Genomic DNA, 24,153 nt, shown 5'->3' with positions numbered 1-24,153 from the left:
AAGTCTAGCTACACATTTGTAAGATAAATAAATAAAAATGCAGAAGGGCAATCAAATTACAAAATGCTGTTTTTCTCTAGTACTAAATCGATTTCTATGTCCTTTTTTTTTTGCGATTAAACAAAAGATCATCCGTGAGAAATCAAGGTGTTGACAAGTTTCACAGAAGCACATACTTCTGTCATGCTGCCATAGGTCTTACGTTGGGTGCTCTCATTGAACACCCAGTGGGAATGTCTCAGTCTGTTTGCATGTGAGCTCTAGATCGGGTGTGTCTCTCTGACACGCGTAGACAGGAATTCAATGTATATTCGGAAGGATGTGTATGCTTGAGGAGCAAGCATGAAATGTGCTTTGTTTTGTAATCACAGCAACTACATGGATATTAGACAGCCACTAGAGGTTGTCTTAACCATGCAATGTAAACATTGCAGTTTCTCAGAAACGGCAATGTTTACAATCCAGGGTTAAGGGAACAGTTAACACAATGAGATGAAGTGGTCTGGGTGCCTATAATGTCCCTTTCAGTGATTTCTGTGTAGGGACTTTTTTATTTTATTTTTATTGTGGATATTTATACAAGTCGTATTTTTGAACTAAAGTAAAGGTTTTAGGGATAGGAGACAGGTAAAATGCTTAACACACTTCATTAGAACCTTTTCAGAAATCACTGGCCCTTTGCATCACATCTTATCCGAGTGACAAATCAAAGAACATTATGTAACAGACAACAATGAGTTGACACACAGATAAAAGAAGTAGCTTCATGCAAATAGCATACATACCTAGCATTCAGTACACAAAAACAGGATTGCTACCCTGTCAGGGTTAATCACCAATGTGAGAATTCAAAGTACATGTCAAATTTAAGGCCAAAATAGCCCGAGTAGCTATGCTTCCATTGGGCTACTTTGTCTTAAACTTTGAATGCTCACCACAGTGAATAACCCATTGGGTTTCACGGAGGATAACAGACATCTGTAATATCCCACTAAGCATCTTTTAATGTGTATAAGAAAGGTCTTGTCCTGGTGAGCTTTGAGGAATATTTATACAATTCACAAATTGTTGGGAATTCAAAATTAGTTTTTCATTTTTGGAAAATATTGTGAGCTATATTAGTCAACAATGTAAATGGATTTTGAGTTTACTGTGGATTCCTAGTAGAACCCACTATAGTGAATAATCCGATAAATCGTCAACTTTGTATCTTTGCGAAACTCAAAATAACTAAATAAAATCTCACCACAATTTCTTAGCACGAATTCCGCAGCAGATGCACAAAGACACTGCAACAGGGTTGCTGTGAGTAATTTTAGTACAGAATTGAGAGAGAGGACTCACCTTAAATCACAATAACAGTTTCATAGCAAAGCAATCTGGTTTCTTTACGAAACAGCTATTCCTGGTGTGGCGGGAGGGGAGGGGGCGGACTTTAAACTAAATTAGTCAAGTTGGAAGAATTCTTTAATTCAGCTATTTTTTTGAATAAGGCTATTGTTTTGATTACATGTTGCCATTTGGTTTTTAATTAGCTTTTAATAAACAAACCCAAAGGTGTTTCTCTGCAGAAGTGGGAGAATTGTACCACCAGACTGAATCTCACAGCAAGCTAAGTGAGGAGTGTATCTTTCTATTTGGTACCATGGATGACAGTTTTATACTGTGCAAGTGTAAACTATCAAGTATAAATCTTTTTTTTTTGTGAAGACACAATATTGTATTAACAAAAAAATAACAACATAAAAACACAACAAAAAGCACTCTAGTAGCATATACAATCTAATAAACAATGTACACTTTAGGACAGATAAGTTAAAAAAAACCAAAAAACAACAAAGCATTATAAAAACAAAAGAAATGAAAGAAAGCGGATTCTCTAATAAAATATTTTAATTGTCTTTAAAAAAAAAAAAAAAAAAAAAATGTAATTGAGGTAATAAATGCGGATATATTCTCTGTGGCTAAATGACCTGCCTGTTGTGCAAGAATGCAGAGTAAAGACAATGATTGAGAGGTTTCTATGGAGCAGTGAATGTACAAACAAATCAAGGTATTAGGCTCAAGCGCAGGAATGATATCTGGCCAGCTGTGGAAACTAAAGCTGTAAGCAGGAGGGGCTGACTGGGTCACATTCTGCAGAGAATCCAGTGTGGTAACAATAGCAACATGAAGGTAGTTCTGGGTGTGTGCTGACATTTAAAAAAAACAAAAAAAAAACGCACAAGTGGAATGATTGTAAAAAGCAGAAAATCAGAGAAGGAATGCTTAAGTACAAAGTGGGAGAGGAAAAGATATGTACAGAGAGCGAGAGAAACAAACAAAAAGTGAGAGAGCCAGGGACACAGAAAGAGAGGTAGAGAGTGAACCTTCCCCATCATCCAAAATCCTAAAATAACTAATAGCAGAACAGTCTCCTTTGAGGTACCAACGTTGCTGCCCCAAAAAGTTATTAATATGTTGTAATGCGTAATTTAGAACACTATTTGAATAATGTCAGAAAGATTTTATTCCTACACATGGGACCACTGCATTGATGACCAACATGAAATCAGTTTAGAAATGTGCAATTGATGAGGAGTTATTAATATCAAGAAGATTTCCCTGACAAAAAGTGCGAACTCAAACTCGTACTCTTAAATGTATGTTTGCATTTGTGACATCTTATCAAATCTTTCTCTAGATTAAAAAAAAAAAAGAAAAAAAAAGGGGGGGGCAAGATCGTCTCACCTAAGCTTTCAATAATAAAATAAGTCCATCATACCCACATATAAAAAATTCCTTAACACCTAAGCGCCTAAATATAATTTTGGTTTGAATCTGCAAAATAATGAATCCTCTGTTATTCAGAAGCAGCTTTTTGTATGTGTACACAATTTCACTTTTCATTAAATATTAACAGTCTTACCTTTTAACCCTTGAAGCTCCATATCCAAACTTTCAATGTTTGAGTCACAGAACTCCAAGTTCTCAATAGTTTCTGCTCTTGTAATTTCATCTTGCTCCTCCTCAAGCATTAAGGTCAATTCCTCCCGCGTCTTTCTGTACACGTCCAGGTCTCTTTCAACATCTTCTATCTTTAAGAGTAAAAATGGACATGGAGAATTGCGCTGCTTTTCAAACTGGCTTAAGTCATCAAGAGTTGCATCTTCCCCATCATGAATATCAGAAAATAAGAAGCTTTCACTTGATGTGTCCATCGTTGGCTGGGGATTTGGTGATGGTGTATTTCTTTGACTGTGTGGTGGAGGAAGTGGAGCTGGCCTGGATGGCTTCAGTGACAACGGAACATGAGAACTCTGTGTGTTTACACTTCTATATTGACTAGGTTTGACGGATAAGTATGTAGTTGAGTTAGCTCTTATGTGAGGTCGAGGAGGTGGTGGCCGTAATATCTTTCGCTTTTCTGGAGACTTCTGCTGTTTAGGGAATGGAGATGTTCCTCGAATAAGATCAGTTTCAGATTTGTAATCCAGTATAGAAAAATGTCTTGAGACCTTCTTGTTGCCATTCCCTCTGGGGTTGGAAAGACTTTTTTCAAATTGGGAAAGCTGCTCTGAGAGTTTGGAATCTAAATCAAATAATTCAGTTCCACCATACAGGTCATTGGCTGGGCTTTCTCGTCCAGATGTCAACAAGCCTGATAAAGTTTTGGTATTTTCATTTTTTTCCCTGGAGCTAGAAGAACAAACATTTGACTTGTGGCACTGATCATCTACCCAGTGCATAATATCCTGAAAGGGAAGACTATTTTTCCTGTTCGTTTTACTTTTTAACCTTTTGGTTAAACTGTTTTCAGCCTGAGCATTTCCATCTGAAGCTGAAAAAGAGTAAGCCTTCTTTGAAGACCATTTATCCTGTGCACCATTAAATAAGTGGGTTCTCTCTCTACGATCATGCTGGACTTCCTTAGGTTTTTCCACATATGTCTGCACAGTTGGAGGACTATAGACATTGCTTTGTGGACGGGGAGGTAGCTGGGGTTTTGAAGAGGTGTTTATCATTTCATAGTGATTAACTGGTATTTCTTTGCTTTTTATGTGCTGCACTGAATTTTCTGGCTGTTCTTGTGGGCCGTCAGTTGTCAACAAAGAATTATCTTCTATGTGGACATCCCAATAATGTGGATCTGTTTCACTTTGTATATGTGATGAGGAGACATCGAGATAATCCATGAGAGGAGGGTCAGTATGCCTGCTCTGGTTTTCTGTAGGTAGTTCCTTACAATGTGTTTTTTCTACAGTCTCCAATTTTACAAATCTGTGAGGGAAAATACCACGGTTTCCGTATAATTCTCCTTCTAACCATCCATCTTCTAATGTACCAATTATCTTAATCCTGTCTCCCACATCAAAATCAAGCTCCCTCTGCTCCAAAGCTGCAAACTTGTACAGAGCAATGGCAAAGACCCCTTCATGAGTTTCCCCATCTCTTGCAGTTTTATTGTCCTCTTTTATTTCTTTAGGAAACTGGGATATTTCTGTAATTGTATTTATATTGTAATTGTCCTCACCATGGCCAGAAAGAGTAACACTATCAGCAACTCTCAGAGGGTTCAAAAGTTCAACAAAGCCTTCAGGAAAAATTCCTCTTCTGTCATTCAGTTCCCCCTCAAACCAACCAGGTTCTGGAACTCCAGTTATGATAATAATATCCCCTTCTCGAAAATCTAACTCTTCTTCCAGCTGTGCAGAAAGACCCATAATAGCTCTTGCTTGACCAATGGCATGACTCGGCAACTCCAAAGTCAAGCTATGACAAAGTTCACGACCCTTAGATGATAGGAAAAACTCTTGGATACATGATATTGGAAAAAATCCTCTTGACCCCCAACAATTCCTTCCCTGCTGCCAACTGGATGACAGAGACCCCGCCAGCACCACTAGATCTCCTACAAGAAAATAGAGATTTTACAATTAGAAACAAATATGGCTATTTCCACCTTTAAAATTCTTTAGTGTTTTAGTTATTTACAACCGTTTAAATCAAATCGTGAGGAAAGAAACCCATAAATACATTATGTGGAAGTAGGTAGAGACCAGAAACCGGAATGCAATTGACAGGAAAAGCTTAGTATGTGCTACAGAACCCAAAGCAACCTAAAGGAAAAACACTATAGCATTAAGAATACAAATTTGTATTCCTAAAGCTATAGTGTCCTAGTTACCGTTAAAGGATTAACCGGTACATTTACTCACCTTTTCTCGAATGGCAAACTTCTCTCTCCACAGGTGGTCTTACCTCCTTCACCGAGATCATCTATCTTGATGTTCTCAGACAAATTAACAATTACCCGTAGAAGAAGCTAGTTTGCATGGACAGCAAAATGTGACGCTGCTCCAATCAGATGGTCTCTACGAGACTGATTAAAATCTAATTTTTACGCCGCTATTCCTGTGGAAGTGTCTCTAGTGGCTGTCAGGGTAACAGCCACTAGAGGCATTTTAAACCTGCAATGTAAACATAGCGGTTCCTGCAGAAGTGCAATGTTTTCACTTGCAGGGTTAAAACTAGAGGGGCATTGCAACCAGGAAGCATCATTGAGATGAAGTGTTCTAGGTGTCTATAGTATCCCTTTAAGTTAGGGGTGGGAAACCTTTGGAACTCCAGATGCTTTGGACTACATCTCCCTTGATGCTTTGCCAGCATAGTGGCTGTAAGAGCACTATGGGAGATGTAGTCCAAAACATCAGGAGGGCCAAAGGTTCCCCACCCCTGCTTTAAATGCATTTCATGGTTTTGGCTTCATAGTCCTTTTGTATTTTTGTCAACCACCGTTGTCGTTTATATATATACACACACATACACATTTCTTCCTGCAGCATATTTAAACTAAAGACCTAAGATGCAGGTTGAATAGTAGTCAACAGACATAATAGAAACAACAGTAAACCTTCCAGGAAGAAAATGTAATAGTCATTATTTTAGTTGCAACTGTGTCTACTAACAAGCAGGAACATGCAACTAGAATAAGCACAGAACATTTCAGTGCAAAAAATAAGAGTCGTCTAAATAGAAGAGAAAAACAAAACACACACACATCATTACACGTTCATTATATCACCGCATGCCTCCTTTCTGTGGCAGACATAAAAGCAGACCTTCTGGACAGTCACATGAGCTCTGTTCTAGTAAGGTCAGACAACTGAGCTATACAGTCAAAGACAGAAGATGAATTCTAAATTCTGAGAATGTTGAAACAGGACCACTAAGGGTTAATAATATTCTCGAACAGCTGAAGAGATAGTTTGCCATTAGCTTGCAAGAGAGGCGACAGGTTTTTTTTGTTTTGTTTTTTTTAGACATTATTCTTATTATATTTAATTTATTGGTTTTGCATATTTTAATGTATTTCTCACTCTGCTTATGGATTTATACAGAGAGTAAACAAGGCAAGCCTTGCATTATTGCTATTGTACATTACACACCAGCCTTTTGTGTCTTTTATACAATACACATTCCTTCACTCACAAAAAAAATCTGTGACTGCCCTCTGCTGGGAGAGATAGATCAAACAAAGATATTACTAAATATACAAACTGGTCACTGAATAGTGATCTCTTAATCAATAATACTATTGTCAAGAAGACAAACAAAACAATAAAAAGTAAACAATTGGTAGGGGGTAAGCAAGACAGATGCACATTACATGGGCTCCGTACTTCACCACGATAATAATAGCGATCAAGACTCCACAACAAACCCGAAAACGGAGACACGGACACCCACACTCAGAAAACCATTCAGGCTGATGTGGCCTCCCTACGCTCTGACCACTCGAGTCTTGTGGGTCGCCTAGAGACCATGGAAAGGACATCCACACAGCAGTCTCAACAGCTCGCCTCTCTAGAAGAGGCAGTGCGATACCTTAAAAAGCAACAACGTACCTTCGAGGAGCGGTTCGCCCTACTGGAAGACGCATGGCGTGGCAACAATATCAAGGTTTGACGAATTATCCACGGCAGAACTCCCACACATTGCGGGAGACTGATCAGGGCCTTGCTAACTCCCAAAAAGGCCAAAAGCAGCCAAATAGATGGGACGCTCCTAATCCCGAAACCCCAGAGAGCACCAGAGTCCGCCACTAAAGACATAGTGGCACAATTTACTTGCAACAGGGATAAAGCGGCAGTACTGGCGGTGCTGAAGGGGACATCACCTTAAAGGGACACTATAGTCACCTGAACAACTTTAGCTTAATGAAGCAGTTTTGGTGTATAGAACATGCCCCTGCAGCCTCACTGCTCAATCCTCTGCCATTTAGCAGTTTAATCCCTTTGTTTATGAACCCTAGTCACACCTCCCTGCATGTGACTTGCACAGCCTTCCATAAACACTTCCTGTAAAGAGAGCCCTATTTAGGCTTTCTTTATTGCAAGTTCTGCTTAATTAAGATTTTCTTATCTCCTGCTATGTTAATAGCTTGCTAGACCCTGCAAGAGCCTCCTGTATGTGATTAAAGTTCAATTTAGAGATTGAGATACAATTATTTAAGGTAAATTACATCTGTTTGAAAGTGAAACCAGTTTTGTTTTCATGCAGGCTCTGTCAATCATAGCCAGGGGAGGTGTGGCTAGGGCTGCATAAACAAAAACAAAGTGATTTAACTCCTAAATGACAGTGAATTGAGCAGTGAAATTGCAGGGGAATGATCTATACACTAAAAAACTGCTTTATTTAGCTAAAGTAGTTTAGGTGACTATAGTGTTCCTTTAAGAGTTTGAGAATATGTTGCTGACATTTTACACCGACCTCTCAGGGGAAACACGAAAATGGAGAAGATCCCTGCAACTCTTTACGGCAGCACTCCAAAGCAGAGACATTTGTTACAGATGGCGCTCACCGAGGAAGCTGCAGGTCCTGCAGGGCAATGTTACCCACAAGGTTCGTGATTTGACAGAGGCTGCCGCCCTACTTGAGACCCTGGGCCTCCTGCAGGACTCTGGCCAGGTCTGGCCCACATGGTGCCCCATTGCCACCACATACATGGGACATAGCATAAATCACCCCTTTAGTTTCAGCAAATATCCATACTACAGGCACAGCCTGACCAATCATATTGTTTTAAGTTAATGTTGCTTGTTTTATTAATGCCTGCAAAGTTTTCTATGCTATTAGACACCCGACTTACACAAAGTCCGTTTACCACCGTTGAGGGTCAATACGGCCCAACTTTCAACGCTACCCAACCCCCCACCTCTGTACCTTTTAAGACCACTCAAAAATTGGAACATAGAAGTAAAAGCTTATTTACAGAAAATTCACAATTTCTTTTCACCCCCCATATTTATGCTTTATTTTATAAAAAGATTTTGTTTATAAATATACAATCGCAAGACAATACAATACAACTAAGACACAGTTATGTGTTTATATTAGTAACATAGTGTTATAACTTGTAAAACTATTGCTTTAAAACATTGCTTATATTCTAGATTCAAGTATTCCCTCACACAACGGACACCGCATCACAAAACAACATTTGGCATTGTATAACTTTTCTTACCTTTTCCCTGCGGATGAGACTAGAGTGTGTAGGGATTCAACATATCTTATTACCTATCGACTCAAAATAGGTTTATTCTATTCTATTCTATTCAGGGGATTAAATTAAAATAATTAGATCTGTTCTATTTTAAACAACCATTCCTTCAACCTTTTCCTAGCTGCTGGTGTAATTCCCATTTCCATCTTTAACGGATATACTAGTTGTTCTTTAACTAGGTCCCAGCATGGAACCTTACAAGATTTCCAGTTCACTTGCCACCAATAATTTTGCAGCCATCAATATGTATATAACTAATGCAGAAAATTGCCCAAAGACTTGATGTGTATTTAGATGTAACAGAAAAATACTCGAGAGTAAAATCAATATCAGTCAGCTTTTTTTATTTTAAATGGCCAACATGCTCCAAAAAAAAAAAAATATTGACCCATATTCCCACCAGATATGTATCAACCCTCCTTTGTGAAGATCACATCTCCAGCATCTGTCAGAAATATTTAAATGCATTTTTGCTCATCTGCTTGGCGTTAAGTACCATCTGTTCATGATCTTACACTGTACCTCCGATAAATTAAGACAATGTATATTCTTAGAAACAATAGCTAAGGATATTTTCCATTCTTCATAACTTATTTTAGTATTTATGTTTTTCTCCTATTTATTAATTGTGTAACAGATAAGACTTTCAGAATCTCTTGCATATAGGTCTAGACAGCTTGACACCATTTTCTATGTAACATTTCTATTTTTTTTTTTTATATTTTTTGTAGTTTTGCTTGTTTGTTTGTTTTATCTTTAAGTAAATAATCCTTAAGATATCCTTTTACCATTATATATGTAAAATGTCTTTGCTATCCATTTTGTATTCCATCTTTAAAGAATCAAAGTCTTTGATTTTACAATTTTTTTTTACTATATAATCAATTTCATTAATATCATTGGTCTTGATGAATGATTGTAGGTATGATTTTGCCTATCCTTGATGCTATGACCGACGAGTAAATTTTAATATCGCTATTAAAAAGCTAAATACGTCTGTAATTTGCCATCAATTAAGGTGGGGGAGGGAAGGTTGGTTTTGGTATTGGCACAATGTGGGCTTTTAACATCTCTTTTAGAATGTCTCCAAAATTCATAAAATAATTAAATAAATCTGTAAGAGGCTCTACTATATTAATTTTTTTCAAACATTACAAAAAAAGCAGTTACTGAAACAGTCCGGTCCAGGTGCTTTTTTTTGTTTTTAGCTTTAAGGCTATACTTACTTCACTTTGAGAAATTGGTTTATTTTATTCATATCAATTGATCCTCTCTGATATCCTAGGAAGCTTAAGTTGTGGGAAAAAAAAATCAGACATCTTAACCTCTTTATCTCTATCTGGCAAATTATAGAGTTCTAAATAAAACTCTTGAAAGGCTTTACCAATTTTATAGGGCAGAAGAATAGTTTCCTCTCCCTTAATTTTAGAATTTTTTTTTTTTTTGTCTTCTCCTTTTTTAACCTGTTTGTGAGTAACCTATCGGCTTCATTGCCTTTTTAACCTTTCCAGTGCATAATTGGATTTTTGAATTAATTGAGTATTAATTTTTTCTCTAATTATTTTTAGATCTTCATTTACTTCTTTCGTGAGGGTACTTTTATTGTTTTTCCAAGAGATCATATTTAATATAGAGTTCTGCTATATTCTGCATATTTCTTTTTTTTTTCTTCAGTTCCCAATTTTATTAGATAACCCCTAATTGTGCATTTAAATGCACACCATAAAGTCGATGCTGATATCTCTATATTACGATTTTCCCTAAAGTATAAATCTATTGCTTTCTTTATAGTCTCTAAATTTTGTGGGGGTTTTTAACAGTTGTTCGTTCAGTCTCCAACTAGATCTTGTTTTAATGAAGTCATCCTTAATAACCAAAATTATTGCGTTATGGCCTGACCATGAAATGTTAGGAATTGTACTTTTTTTTTTTTTTTTTTTTTTTAAACTAATCTTGCTGTATCTATCTCTGCCAGTATATAATCTATTCTGGAATATACCTGGTGTGGGTGGGAGAAACACGGAAAATCTCTCTCTTTGGGATGCCAAATCCGCCATATATCTATTAAAGCAGATTTTCTCAAAATGTCACCAAACCTTAAAGAGGAATATTTTCAATGGTTTTTATTCTCTTTTTTACTATTTCTATCCATATTAGGATCTAATATACAATAAAATCTCCTTGATATATGATTTTCCCCGGTTTAATCCTTTCTAGTTTGGAGACCATTTTATATATGAATTATGTAGGTACTATATTAGGGGCATATATATTTACTATGGTGTATTTTTGATTGTTAATTTCACATATTAAAATATGAAATCTTCCTTCAGTATCAACTTCTTGATATATTAGTTTGAAAACTACTTATAACGAAATTATAGTTGCCACCCCTCTTTTGTTTCTGTTGAACATTGAAGATTTATAAATCTACAGAAACTCTTTAGGACTCAATATGTCCTTATCAGTTGCCACCCAGTGGGTATCTTGAATTCCACATATATGAGGTGAGAAGAAGTTTGATAAAAGTTTTTAAATTTTTTGGTGCACCTTCTTCTCTTTCTTATTTCTGTGTTTGCGATCATTCTTCTAAGTGGCCATTGCAAAAAAAATAATTCTCTCTCCTTCAAATTCAGGCGTTTTATAGCGATAACCAGTAATTGGTATATATCTAGTATTGCTTGTTGCTCTTATTAAACTCCTTGGGCGGTTCTTTGAGGGCTTTTATTAATTTTAGCATCTTATTTATCCTGGAGTTGACAACAGTTTTATCCAGGTTTAGGCATATTAATGTTTAAAATATATTCAAGGACCCCTTTTTAAAGGACCTGAGCGCTATAAGGGCTATGTATATTGTTGGTTCTTTTCCTGATGTATTTGTATTTGGACTTTTGTACATAAACCATAAATGTCTTGACAAATCAAATCTTGTTTCACAGACCTCGTTTTTTTTTTGTTTTTCTGTCCACAACATGAGTGCCGAAGGCTCTCTACTACCAATATAGATATCTCCAACTAAACCTTTTAGTAACTTGGCTCAACATTTCAGATTTAATTTTGCTAGTTTATGCACCAAAATCCCACTTAATTCAATGCAACAGTCTATGGATCTAAACAGGCAAGGCATTTTTAGAATGCCTAGAGCGGTCATAGTAGACAATTTATCTAACAAGGTATTTTAACTCTGGTATCATCATATCATCATGTAAGTGCAAGTATAGTGTGGCAGGAGGTACAAGAATATTAACCTATAAAAGTTAAGTCTCCCATTTTATACTTTCCTCATAATTCTGAGGGTTCATAATCTGAAAAGAGTGCAAGAACATTATATTGTCATGGCAAGGTGCTCAACAAATGAAGGAACTGTGTGACAAATCAAATGCTGTCCCTTTAGGAATATTTTCCCTACTGCTGCATCAACAGTCTGTCAGCTTACCAGCTCCCTCTATGGACAGCAGCCTAAAATTATTCCTTGAATAAAAAATATAAATGATTTTTTCAAAATTTGATATCATTAAATGGTCAATCTAAATACTGTAAAACTTTGCATTAGTGCAAAGATTATCCTGCACCCATGCTCAGTTTCTGGGATGGCTTATAACTGCAGTTAAGCAGCTGTAATTCCATGTTCCAGGCAGCCTGTGTTAGTTTTATCCAGGTTGTGTGTGCTGCACTAACCACTTGAAGTGATCTGTCCCCACCAAAGAGAGAGCTGAGCTGTCACAACAAAGGTTTTTGGGATAAGATAAGACAAATAGCCCAGAATCAGACACCCCTCAAGGGGCTGAGGGTAGGCAGGGACAGATTGACATAGGGGCTGATGGAGCTGCAGCTTGAGGCCCATCCCCATGGAATAGGCTAATCTTCACATGTGGATGTAGGGAAACAAAACTTGTGTGGACTGGCTGACAATGAAATTAGTTAAGGTAAAGCTGACTTTGCGCACTATTGAAATGCTCTTGCTGTTTCAGTCTCTCCAACTCTGTGGAATGTTCCCTATCTTCTACACTCATTACATACAACTTTTCTCTGTCCCAGACTGTGTAACAGGAGCTTCTGCCTGCTAGTAAGAAGGTAAGGAGAGGAGTGGATAAGTGAGTTCTAGAGGACAGTCCTTATAAAGCGCGGAGCAACCTGAAATAGGGCAAGAAGGCTCGCCACAAATTCAGGGCCTACCTAGGGAATTCAACCACACGGGACCTTGAGGCAGATTTAGCAGAGCTATACAGCCCCCCCTGGCTGCCTGCTAACCATGCACAGCACACAGACACCATGGGACGCAAAACCAAGAAACCTCTGTCTGGCCCCAGCAAAGACTCCCAAGACATAGGGGAGATGCTGCAGCGTCCAGCAGCCTCCAAGATGGCGGCCCAGTCGGACAATGGAGTGCGCAGGACAGAATCCCAAGCCAACCCAACTGAACCTGGAGATGCCATGGCCCCCACGACACTACTGGAGGAAATGGCAGACCAAGACCCACTGGCCCCTGCTACCAAACAGGACACTGCCAACCTCCTAAGGGAGATAAGACAGATGTCGGCGGCCGATGTAGATGCGGTCCACGTCGAAGTGCAGGTAGTGAAAGTGCACACACAAACTACAGAGGAGGAAGTCCTGGAACTCAAGCAAGAGGTACAAGGGTTGAAAGGCCAAATTCAAAGCCTACACCACTCATATACTTTCCTGACACAAAGGGAAGATCTCACTGAAGACCGCAATAGACGTGCCAATATCAAAATCCGTGGTGTCCCGGATTCAATAAGCCAGTCTGAACTGCCACACTATTTAAGGTGACTGACAGAATCACTCCTGCCTCACTCACAGGCTAAAAAAACTCCAGTTCGACGGATGCTACAGAATCAATAAATCCAGACAGGCCCCATCCGATGCCACCCATGACATAATTGTGCGCTGCCATTCCGTGTCGGACAGGAACCGCTTACTGGCAGCAGTGAAGGGCAAAACTCCCTTGAACTTTGAGGCTTTCAAACTGACATTTTTTTCAGGACCTTACCAGAAATACCCTACAATGGCTAAAGTCCCTAGGCGCAGTCATGGGTCGACTAAGAGAAGCCGGAGTGGAATATTGATGGATTCTACAGAGAGCCCTTATGGCTACAACAGCGGATGGCAGACTACTAAGACTCACCCCCATAACTGATGCCGCAGCGTTTCTTCAAACACTGGGACTAAGCCCACATCCATATGAGCCCAATACCTCCTCCACCATCCAGTCCTGGGATCCAGCCCAAACAAAGCCCTTCACACCTTGAGGGAGAGAGAAGCCGAGCGCAGCGACTTGACCACCCACTATGCCTAAAGCTGTTTTTGATTACTTTATTTCTGTTCAGCATTACTACCATTGATTTAATTTCATTTTTTTTTCTTAAGCCTCAACACTCAGTAGAATACCATTAGGCCTACCTAAGCCTAATCTATTCCCACAGTCATTACCCCCAAATGGCCCATAACAGCCACGATAGTGCCCGAACTCATGAGATGGTTCGCTATTCCTTCCCTCCCTCCTTGTCTCCCTATATTAGGGATCATTCATTCACCAGTTAAAACGATTGATACCAATATCGCCAATGATGGTGTCACTTATAATCATGCCCGACTCACCTACCTGAGAATTAGACACGCTATAAGCACAGGATGGTCTGGTGTTAGACTAGCCTGTTATAACAGGCGGCACAGCCCACCATCCACCTACGAGGTACCTACACCTAACTAGAATTTCTCTGAAACTGCTATGTTTAAAGCAAAAAGGGTTAAACCTAGCTGGACCGGGCACCCAGACCACATCATTAAGCTGAAGTGGTCTGGGTGCCTATAGTGATCCTTTAAGACTATACTATGTTCAATCTCAACATACATGTGAATCCTATATCTTTGTAAACTTGCTTCAATAAAACAAAGATTGACAAAAAATTAAAAAAGCATGAAGCGAACGCATCATTAGATGCATTTATGCCAAGCTCAGGGTGCTGTCTGCATGGTATGCCCTTAGATGACTAGTCTGCATGATTAGCAGGCAGCCTGGACATGCAATCACACTAGGCTGACCTAATTCCTCAGGCAGATTTTTTGGGGAAATGCTTGCCCCTTTGGGTGGTTCTGATTACATGATTTGGGTCAGTGGCCCACCCTTTTACCCCATCCACTGAAATTCTGCGTCACCCGATGCAGCTGTTGGGAGGTATGGATTTACTTGAAAAATTAAATTGAGACATTAGCGTAGGGTACGTGTTTTCTGATAGCTATACCCTGTGAGTTTCCCTCCAGCACCACCTCCACCAGATATATGACGCTTGGGAGGTATAACCTCCACCACGTGACACTTGGGAGGTATGACTGTTTTATGGTTTTCCGTCAATACAATTCTATAATTAGGCCGATCATAATTGTCAGAACCAGGCACAATCTTTATCTGACCCTCGGGGTAAGGGGACTGTCAGAAACTGCAATCAGCTTGTATAAGCTTTGCAGGTTCAGGATCTTCAAACTATGTTGTTTTATTTTTGCCCCCATTTTGTTATCAATATAATGTATAAAATCTAGTGGATGATTTTTGTTCTGACCATTCTTAACCTCTATAAGTTTGTATTATGAAAGATTTAAAATTTGTAAATCAGCATGAAGAGGTTACAATAATGAAAAACACAAATTATGCAATTTTATAGAATCCGACAGCCAGTGGTTTTAGTTTTTATTTATACGTGTGTAAGTAACATGACGAGATTACACATATCCTATCTGCCAGACATGCACACAGTTTCCATAGTGTTCTCTCAGTGAAAGCTGTAACAGAGCCTTATGTATGTATGTATATGTATCATATTTGGCCACAGCAACGATTAAAGGGAAATGTACAATTTCTTAAAAGTTTGAGTCAGCAAGTTGTAGCTTTGATTAACCATGATGATATATACAGATACATTGTCACACCACACATATCTGGAGGTCCCTTTAAAGCGATACTAATCAACTATTTATAAACCTATGGTTCGCAGACAATGGAAGAAACAAACACGTACCTCGTTGAAGACAGAGGGATCCTGGTTCATGGGATGTGAACTCACTGATGCACACATACAGCTTCTCACCATGCTTCAAACTGGGGATTGTCAATGGTTCCACGAAGCTAGATGGAAACTGTCCTGTAGAGAGATAGGAAAGATAAAAAAAAGAGACACTGTAACTGACCAAACACAGCGCCAATGGACAAGAACAAAATGTGCACAGAGCATGCCAGAGAGGTCAAAGCAGGACTCTGAGTTAAAGATATTGTTCTCCTCCTGTCTTTTGCTATGAAACAATAATGTGGATCTGTCACATTATAATATAAAAAGGTACTTGTTTATATATATATATATATATATATATATATATAAAATCAGAAAAAGAAAAAAGTATACATGCGCTAAATACTGTATATGAAATACAATATACAATGCAAGTGCTCTGACCAGATCTATTGCAATACAGCTGCTAAAACACCAAGTGTAAACTCTCCAATATATAAATGGCCAATATGGTATAGCGCTTTATATAAATACAAACGGAGCTTAAATACCTTAAAGAGCATATTACAGTGATGATTGTATGTATGATAAAATGCGTAAAAAAAATAAAATAATAAAAAACAGTATGAAATAAAGTAAATATATAGAACCACTCACATTCTTCTGAGCTAAGAACCCAACTCAAGGATGAATAGCCTGTAGGTCCGTTTGGGTAGAATAATGCTCACAAAGATAGAGCAGTTATCATAGGCTCAGTAACAGCACAATTTGTAGTTAAGGACTAACTTCCTATAAGCAGGAACCAAATGCCCAAAGTGTGTGTAAAACTGCTATTTATTAAAGGGTATCTCCTAACATATATTAAAAACAAAAACTAACTGTACATAAAATAATTACACTCTCACGGCAAAGTCCACAAGTCTTCTCTGTCCCCAGGACGCGTTTTGCCAAATTCTCCTCTGCTTCCTCAGCTGGGCAGTCAGTCCATCCATGGATATGAAGTCCTGCTTATATACCCTCATCTCGGAGGAATAATAATATGCCGGTTTGTAAACGCGCGCCAACCCTCATATGTTTCCGGGGGTGGTGCATGCGTTCCAAACCTTCTCAAAATGCTGTATTACTTCCGCATATGACATGTTCTTCCTGTTCATGTGCTTCGAACCTCGTTTTCATTTGTAACTCGCCAGTTCTATTGCTTCAATACGGCATCTTCATATTTGAAGGTGATGATTATGTGATAAAAGAGCTTATTACTTGTCATTCCAACAATTAAGTTTATGTTATGCAATGCCCGTGTGGCCTTGATTATATTGGTAAGACATGCTAGGAATATTTTAAAGGGGCTGTAAAATCACAGTGTACCATTACACTATAAACAATGTCATGATAAATCACCTGATGGCACTATTTTTTGTAGAGAGAGACTGGAGAGGGGGCAATTTCGATCTTAAATTAAGTAAAGAAGAAATGCAATGTTTTTTTTTAAATTCAATACTCTTATTAAGTGTTCTTGCATAGCAAGACCACTTAAGGTTCTCTCACATATATATTATTCTTATTTTAGCCAAATATCCCCAACCCTAACTCCTCTCACAGTTTTTACACTACATAGACCATAATATACCGAAACGTGCGGATTGTTCCCGATTGGATTGCTATTACTTTGTGGAACGTTACGCCGAATGGTTCACGGAATATCGTAGTTCTTGTGACGAAATTGGTCCCATAGAAATGAATGGCAAAATGTTCAAAACTAGAGTGGGAGCGGACAAAAGCTGGAAAAATCAGGACATGATTTCTAAACTGCCACCACTCCCTCATTTTCAAGCCCACCTACACAAATCTTATATCAAAACGTTTAGCTATCCCTGCTGCCACTAAAAAGCCATAGTCCTGATAGTTTTCACAATATGACCATTTGTTTGCGACTCATGCCATCCAATGACATTCATTGAAACTCCACTCTAGCTAGCTCAAACTTGAAAGGCAATTTCTAAACTGCGACTGCACCTTCATTTTTAATACTTCAGAGGCATACTATGCATCAAAATGTAGGTCTGGGTCTTGTGATTCTCACAATATAAAGCTCTTCACTGTAGGATATATAAAAATACCGTTTGAAGATGGCAACCGCCAAAATAGGGCCTTTTGTACACCTGCTAATGTTTTTATACATTTATATTTTAATTTAACTGTGAAGCACTTTGGGCAACAACGTTGCAATTAAATGTACTATATAAATAAATAACAGTTACTCCGCCCACTCCAGTTGTAGACTACCATCATCACGGTACTATACTCTTTAAGGTATTTAACTTCCTTTTGTATTTATATAAAGCGCTACACCATATTGGCTATGTGCATATTGTCAAAATCACTCAGATCTTTTTGCTTGCCCATTTTTTCCTGCTTCAAACACATTAAATTTAAAAACAGACTAATGCTGCCCATTATGTCCCACTCCGTGACATGTGCTATATTAATAATATAATCAATGCTGTTCACTTCACCTCAGTAATTCTAATGTTATGACGTATACTGAAAAATTATTCCTACTTACCTTAATTTTATTTCCTGGTCAAAGGCCATGGCAGCACAACAATTAAAGGGAAACTCCAGTGCCAGAAAAACGATCCGTTTTTCTGGCACTGGAGGGACCCTCTCCCTCCCACCCCCCAATCCCCGGTTACTGAAGGGGTGAAAACCCCTTCAGTCACTTACCTGGGACAGCGGCGATGTCCCTCGCCGCTGTCTCCGCCTCCGCGACGCTCCTCCCAGTGATTGCGTCGGCCGGTGGGCGAGACTGATCTCGCCCACCGGCCGAGGAGACGTAATGCGCATGCGCGGAAATGCCGCGCATGCGCATTACGTCTCCCCATAGGAAAGCATTGAAAATCATTTCAATGCTTTCCTATGGGGTTTTGAGCGACGCTGGAGGTCCTCACACAGCGTGAGGACGTCCAGCGACGCTCTAGCACAGGTTTCCTGTGCTAGAACCCAGGAAGTGACCTCTAGTGGCTGTCTAGTAGACAGCCACTAGAGGTGGAGTTAGCTCTGCAATGTAATGATTGCAGTTTATGAAAAACTGCAATAATTACACTTGCAGGGTTAAGGGTAGTGGGAGTTGGCACCCAGACCACTCCAATGAGCAGAAGTGGTCTGGGTGCCTGGAGTGTCCCTTTAAGTATCTCCTCCCTATCCCTAATTAGACAGGAACCTAATTAAAATAAAAGGTATAAAGGTATACCTCCTCCTAACCCTCTCACCCTCAGTCTGGTTTAAAGCAATATTCCAGGGTGAGATCTTTATGCTGCCATGGTCTATGACCAGGAAAAGAAAATTAAAGTAAGTCGGAATACATGTTCTGTTTTTATGGCCATATCCATGGCAGCACAACAATGGGTAATACCAAAGCAATAACCGAAGGAGAATGGGAGTAAAAAAAAAAAACAGGTTCCAAAATTACCAAATACAAGTGTATAGAAACAGACTGTCCATCCACAAAAAACAAAAAAATACTATGTATGTATTACCATTAGATACCAAAGAACACTCTTACCAGAATAATCAAACGACCAGCTCTGACATCTAATTGGTCAGGACTCATGAATGAGAGAGCAGAACCCCAAGAAGCTGCTCTATATAAATAGTAATTAGTCCATCAGGAACCAAAACTCAGGAGGCCTGGTTAGCCTGTAAAAACAGCAGAAACAATACATCTACTGATAGATTACCTAGAAGCTGGAGGCCTACACTGCCCCATTATGGATAACAAACAGACTTTATGAAATGGTATAATAAATAGATCTATCAAAGTAGAAACAAAACACATTACTGAGACAAATGCAGAACATTCCATTACTTTGCTTTCATCATTAAGAATATAAAGCGGGGTGGGGGAAGGGCCTGACCTGCAAACTGAACAGACGCATGTTCATAGGGCTCCGGCTGGATTTGCTTGTATACACATCTTTGTGCACTACCCGTGTCGGAAGTGCCTTGGTGCACTTTTTAAACCCCTACTCAAGAGTTTTGGAGTCCAGAAGCCTGAGATGGCTTGATGCGGACTGCGGGTGCCGGGAACAGGCATCCACTCTCCTCACACCGGCATGTGGAACCCCTGCCCTCCCCCCCTGGACCAGTGTGGGTAATCCCGGTCCAATCCTGGAAAGCAACCCCGCATAACAGGAAGCATGAAACAATGCCGAATAAACAACTGGCAGACTTGGAGGCAAGTGTTATGGCGGATGCCACAAGCTCCCCTAAGTGCAATGCTGAGCAGCCGGACCTTGTGACCAGGCTGGACTGTGGTGGAATCTCGGTAAAAATAAATTTAGTAGGCCGAGATTACCACGTGGCATGTGTACGTGCATATGCTGACGTATCGATCAGTTGGTTGCACGAGGCAAGATACGATCAGTAGTGTACGGAGCATGTGCAAGAATACAGGATGTAGTATTCCCCTCTTCCATTGTGCTGGACAGGCCATGCGGTCAAGCAGGAAGTTAATTCTTATTTGAGTTGATTGGTTAAGAGAATGTGCGGGTGGAGCTTAATATGGGAGGAGTTATGTGCCTATATAAGGAGCCTGCACTATTGTCCGGGGCTCAGAACTTGCTGTATTTTGGTGACGTTAGTCCCTCTGAGTCCCGATTGGTGATCCAATAAAGAATCTCTTCCTTCCTGAAGAAACCTGTGTCCATCTCTCTGTGCTTCGCTTCCGTCAGTTTCTCCGGTATCATTTGGTGCATTGGCCGGTGTGAAGAAATGACTATATTATTCGATATTTTGTTGCATAGTTCTTGTTTTTTTGTGTATTTTTCATTCGGCAGATGGGACTGCCGAACAGAGACCACCCCTGGCTCACTTAACTTCAAAGCCGGCATCACTTTCACCCTCTATGTGTGCGGTCAGCGTTCGTACTGCCGAACGCCACGTGGCAGAGAAAACCGCGGCCATCTTTTTTTTCGCCAAACAAAGGCAGCGGGACTTGGTCGTCGAGTGTCTGGAACTAAAATCGGACACTCGACTTCCCAAACACCGGTCTCAATCATACGAACGCTGGAACTAGTGATACCGATTAGCTAGGAGAGCGCTATTCGGTACAAATATGCACACGAATGAGGGGAACAATCGCTGCTAGGAGCCAGGGGAATTCATTCGGTACTTTTATGCATTTTTTCCCTTTTTCTGAAGTGACCGGCAAAACCACACGAACCTCTGGAACTATTTTGGGCAGTCCGCCCACAGTGAACCGGTCACAAAGGACTTCCATACTTTTTGCGAACCCCTGAACCGATCCGGGTGAAATTTGGATATGTTGGTCACCCGGATCGGGGCTATCAGGGGATATAGTATTTGTGGGGATACCCCAGGTATAAAGGGGTGTTCCAGAAATTGGGGAAAATAGTGAATTTTCAGCCTGGAGATAATTAGGTTGTTACTATATCAGACCTGATTATCTCCAGGACTAGGGGAGGGAACTGCCTGTTTGTATTGGGTGTGTTTTATATTTTTACTGTTCGGGATTGGATAAATGTTACTCCTCCCTGTGGGATGTCCCCTTGCATGGGGACCTGCATAAAAAGCCATGTGTGTGAATAAACGTGAGTTCTACTTGTATCCTGAACCTGGACTCTGACTGTTATTTGGAATTCGTATGCTGTAACAAGGGAATTATCTTATGTTTTATTCCGTATGGATTTCGGTTCCTGTAACTATCGAAGCAAGCTCGCACTACCTTAGACTCTGACCTTTCGGGAGGAAACTACCGAACGCGGTTTGTCTAAACTTGGTTTCCTTACAGCCGGGAAGCTCATCGTTCAACGGTAGCTGAGAGGCAGAGGCGTGAGACGGTCTATCTTTGTCCACGTTCTCTACGGCTGCACCCCTGAACTTCTGCGTGGACCTCCCTTCGTCTCGGCGCCACTGGTCTGTTGTCCAGGAGATCATCGGCCTCTACGTAAGAAGTGCTGGGGTGTCCCCGTCGATGAGTGTGAACTCAGGTTCAGGAACGAGGAGGTAAGACAACTGCTGTTTTAGACGGCAGACCCACTAGGGGTATACCGATTGTGCGGTAGGCCCATAAGGGGTTATTTGTGTATGGAATCTGCCCCCTCTGTCGGAGGGAAGGAGCGAAGGCACACCGCTCAATCGAACGCTCTTTAGTCAGACCGTTTGATTTGGTTAGTCAGGCGGGGTCCTGTGTAAATAGCCCTAGCCGGACACCGGTGTCTTGTCTAGACTAGCGTTCTAGGGTGTATATTACGTTCGCTAGGTCGGAGGGACCGGGAGACTAAGCGGCGCCTGTGTAAATTCGGTTCGCTAGCTCTCAACCTATCTTGGCTAAGTGGGAAGGCGTGTAAATTTGGAACCCACTAGATTTTTGATAGTTATCGACTAAGAGGCGCCTGTGTAAATTCGGTCCTCTAGCTCGCTATATGTGGTGCTTGGGCAGTGTGGCTAACCAAAACGGGTGTACATAGTTTTAGGTAGTCCATTCAAGGTACTGGCCAATAGTTTAGTTGGGAATTGTAAATGTGTTAAAGATTGTTTAGTAAAGTGTATATCTTGTTAGATAGCGCGAGCTCAGCCGTCTAGCGAGAGTGTTAATAGTGTGTTGCTGTATCATAGTGCACGGTACCATAACCCTGTATATTTACTGACACTGTATATAAGTACTAATCATTGTCGTCTATTGCATGTTTAACACCATAACCACTAATAATTGTATTGTGACCTTAAATTGTGCTTTGACCTATGCTAACCGTACTGTAACCGCTATTTGTAAAAGACGATGTTACTGGGGTGTGTTATAGACGGGTAATTCGTATATAGAGAATTATAGCGTGGGTGACTGTATAGTTACGCCAAAGGGCATAATATTGATTATCTAGTGACTGGTGTAACAGCTGTGTGTGTACGGGAATTCCCTGAGTGTTTATTGTGTTATTGTGTACGTTTCACTTGGTAACTGTACCACGTGGTGCTGTTGCCAGAGGAAACGGGTGTGATTGTTGAATAGTACGCGTGCATAGTATTCGTTGTCAACGACGTTCCATTGATAAGTATGGGCGCGTCGCAGTCAACGATTCCGGATCCCTTAGGTTGTATGGTGAAGAATTTTAAAAAGGGATTCAAAACATGTGATTTTGGGGTTAAAATGTCTCCTGTACGTTTGGTCACTTTGTGTACTAGGGAGTGGCCTACTTTGGTTGCGGCATGGCCGCCACGTGGCAGTTTGGATCCAACTCTGGTACAGCGCTTACACGTGGCTGTATCGGGTAGGCCTGAACTTTACGGGCAGTTTCCTTATATTGATTGTTGGAGACAGGCCGTAAATGACTCGCCAAAATGGATTCAGACATGCCACGAGGAGCAATGTCGCCTCATGGTGGCTAGGACTTGTTTGTCCACTAGGACTGGTGTTAGGCCCATTTTGGACACGCCCCCTGAGTCCGAGATCCCTTTGCCGCCCCCTTACTTTCCTTTAAGAGGAAGTGACGCAAATGCAGGAAGTCCTGCACCCCTTCCCTCATTGCCCTCATCCACTTTCGCTTCCTCCTCCAGTACAGAATCCACCCCCTCTCGTACTAAATCTCCCCTTCCGGAACCAGAGCCAACCCCCATTAGATCCGAATATCCTGATTTGGCGCCACTTCAGACTTCCGGTCAAGCTTCTTCTAGCTCGGCTCGAAGTGTTTTATTTACTACTTTTTTCCAAAACCAAGCTCCCACATCCTCATGCGTTATTACCCCCCGACTGGAACCTCTAACTGACGCCCCTCCACGTAGCCCCATACTAACCCGACAACTGACCGGTACCCAACAATTAAAACATTATCAGATGCCTCTTCGTCTGAATCCCGTGTTAGCCTATATTGATGCCGCAGGTCAAATGGCACATGCTGACCCAGTCTTCGTATATGTCCCGTTCACGACAACCGATCTCTTGAATTGGAAGACCCACAATTCCTCGTATACTGAGAAACCACAAGCTATGACTGATCTGTTCACCTCGATAGTTCAGACACATAACCCGACATGGGCTGATTGCCAGCAGTTATTAATGACTTTGTTTAACAATGAGGAAAGGACAAGGATTAACCAAGCGGCCATTAAAGCGCTAGAGGATAAAGCCCGTGCTTTGAATCAAGCCAATCCATCAGCATGGGCCGCAACACATTATCCTAACACCGATCCCGACTGGAATGTTAATGGCGCAGATATGATCCAACTTAAAGCCTATAGAGACGCTATAATTGCTGGCATGAAAGCTGGAGGAAAGAAAGCCATTAATATGTCGAAGACAGTTGAGGTGATTCAGAAAAGTGATGAAGCGCCCAGTGTCTTTTATGACCGATTATTGGAGGCATACCGCTTGTATACCCCCTTTAATCCGGAAGACGCAGATAATTCCCGAATGGTGAACCCCGCCTTTGTCAGCCAAGCTTACGGAGATATTAAGCGCAAGCTACAGAAGTTAGAAGGGTTTGCAGGTATGTCTATCACCCAACTAATGGAGGTAGCGAATAAAGTATACATGAACAGGGAAACAGAAAGTAAGAAAGAGGAAGAGCG

At 40.5% G+C, this 24,153-nt stretch overlaps 1 protein-coding gene across 3 annotated transcripts in view; it reads right to left on the bottom strand.

The window, feature by feature from the left end:
- Positions 1–24,153, bottom strand: part of DNMBP (dynamin binding protein) — a 163,163-nt gene that overhangs the window by 56,303 nt on the left and 82,707 nt on the right. For all 3 annotated transcript variants that reach the window (XM_063434689.1, XM_063434690.1, XM_063434691.1), the window contains 2 exons: positions 15,583–15,705; positions 2,909–4,891 (listed from right to left, as the gene is read on the bottom strand). In XM_063434689.1, the coding sequence (XP_063290759.1) occupies positions 2,909–4,891; positions 15,583–15,705 (2,106 nt within the window). The remainder of the gene's footprint in view (positions 1–2,908; positions 4,892–15,582; positions 15,706–24,153) is intronic.

Source organism: Pelobates fuscus, chromosome 10, assembly GCF_036172605.1.
Source record: "Pelobates fuscus isolate aPelFus1 chromosome 10, aPelFus1.pri, whole genome shotgun sequence".
Lineage (NCBI taxonomy): Eukaryota > Metazoa > Chordata > Amphibia > Anura > Pelobatidae > Pelobates > Pelobates fuscus.
This window is presented reverse-complemented; position numbering and strand designations above follow the sequence as displayed.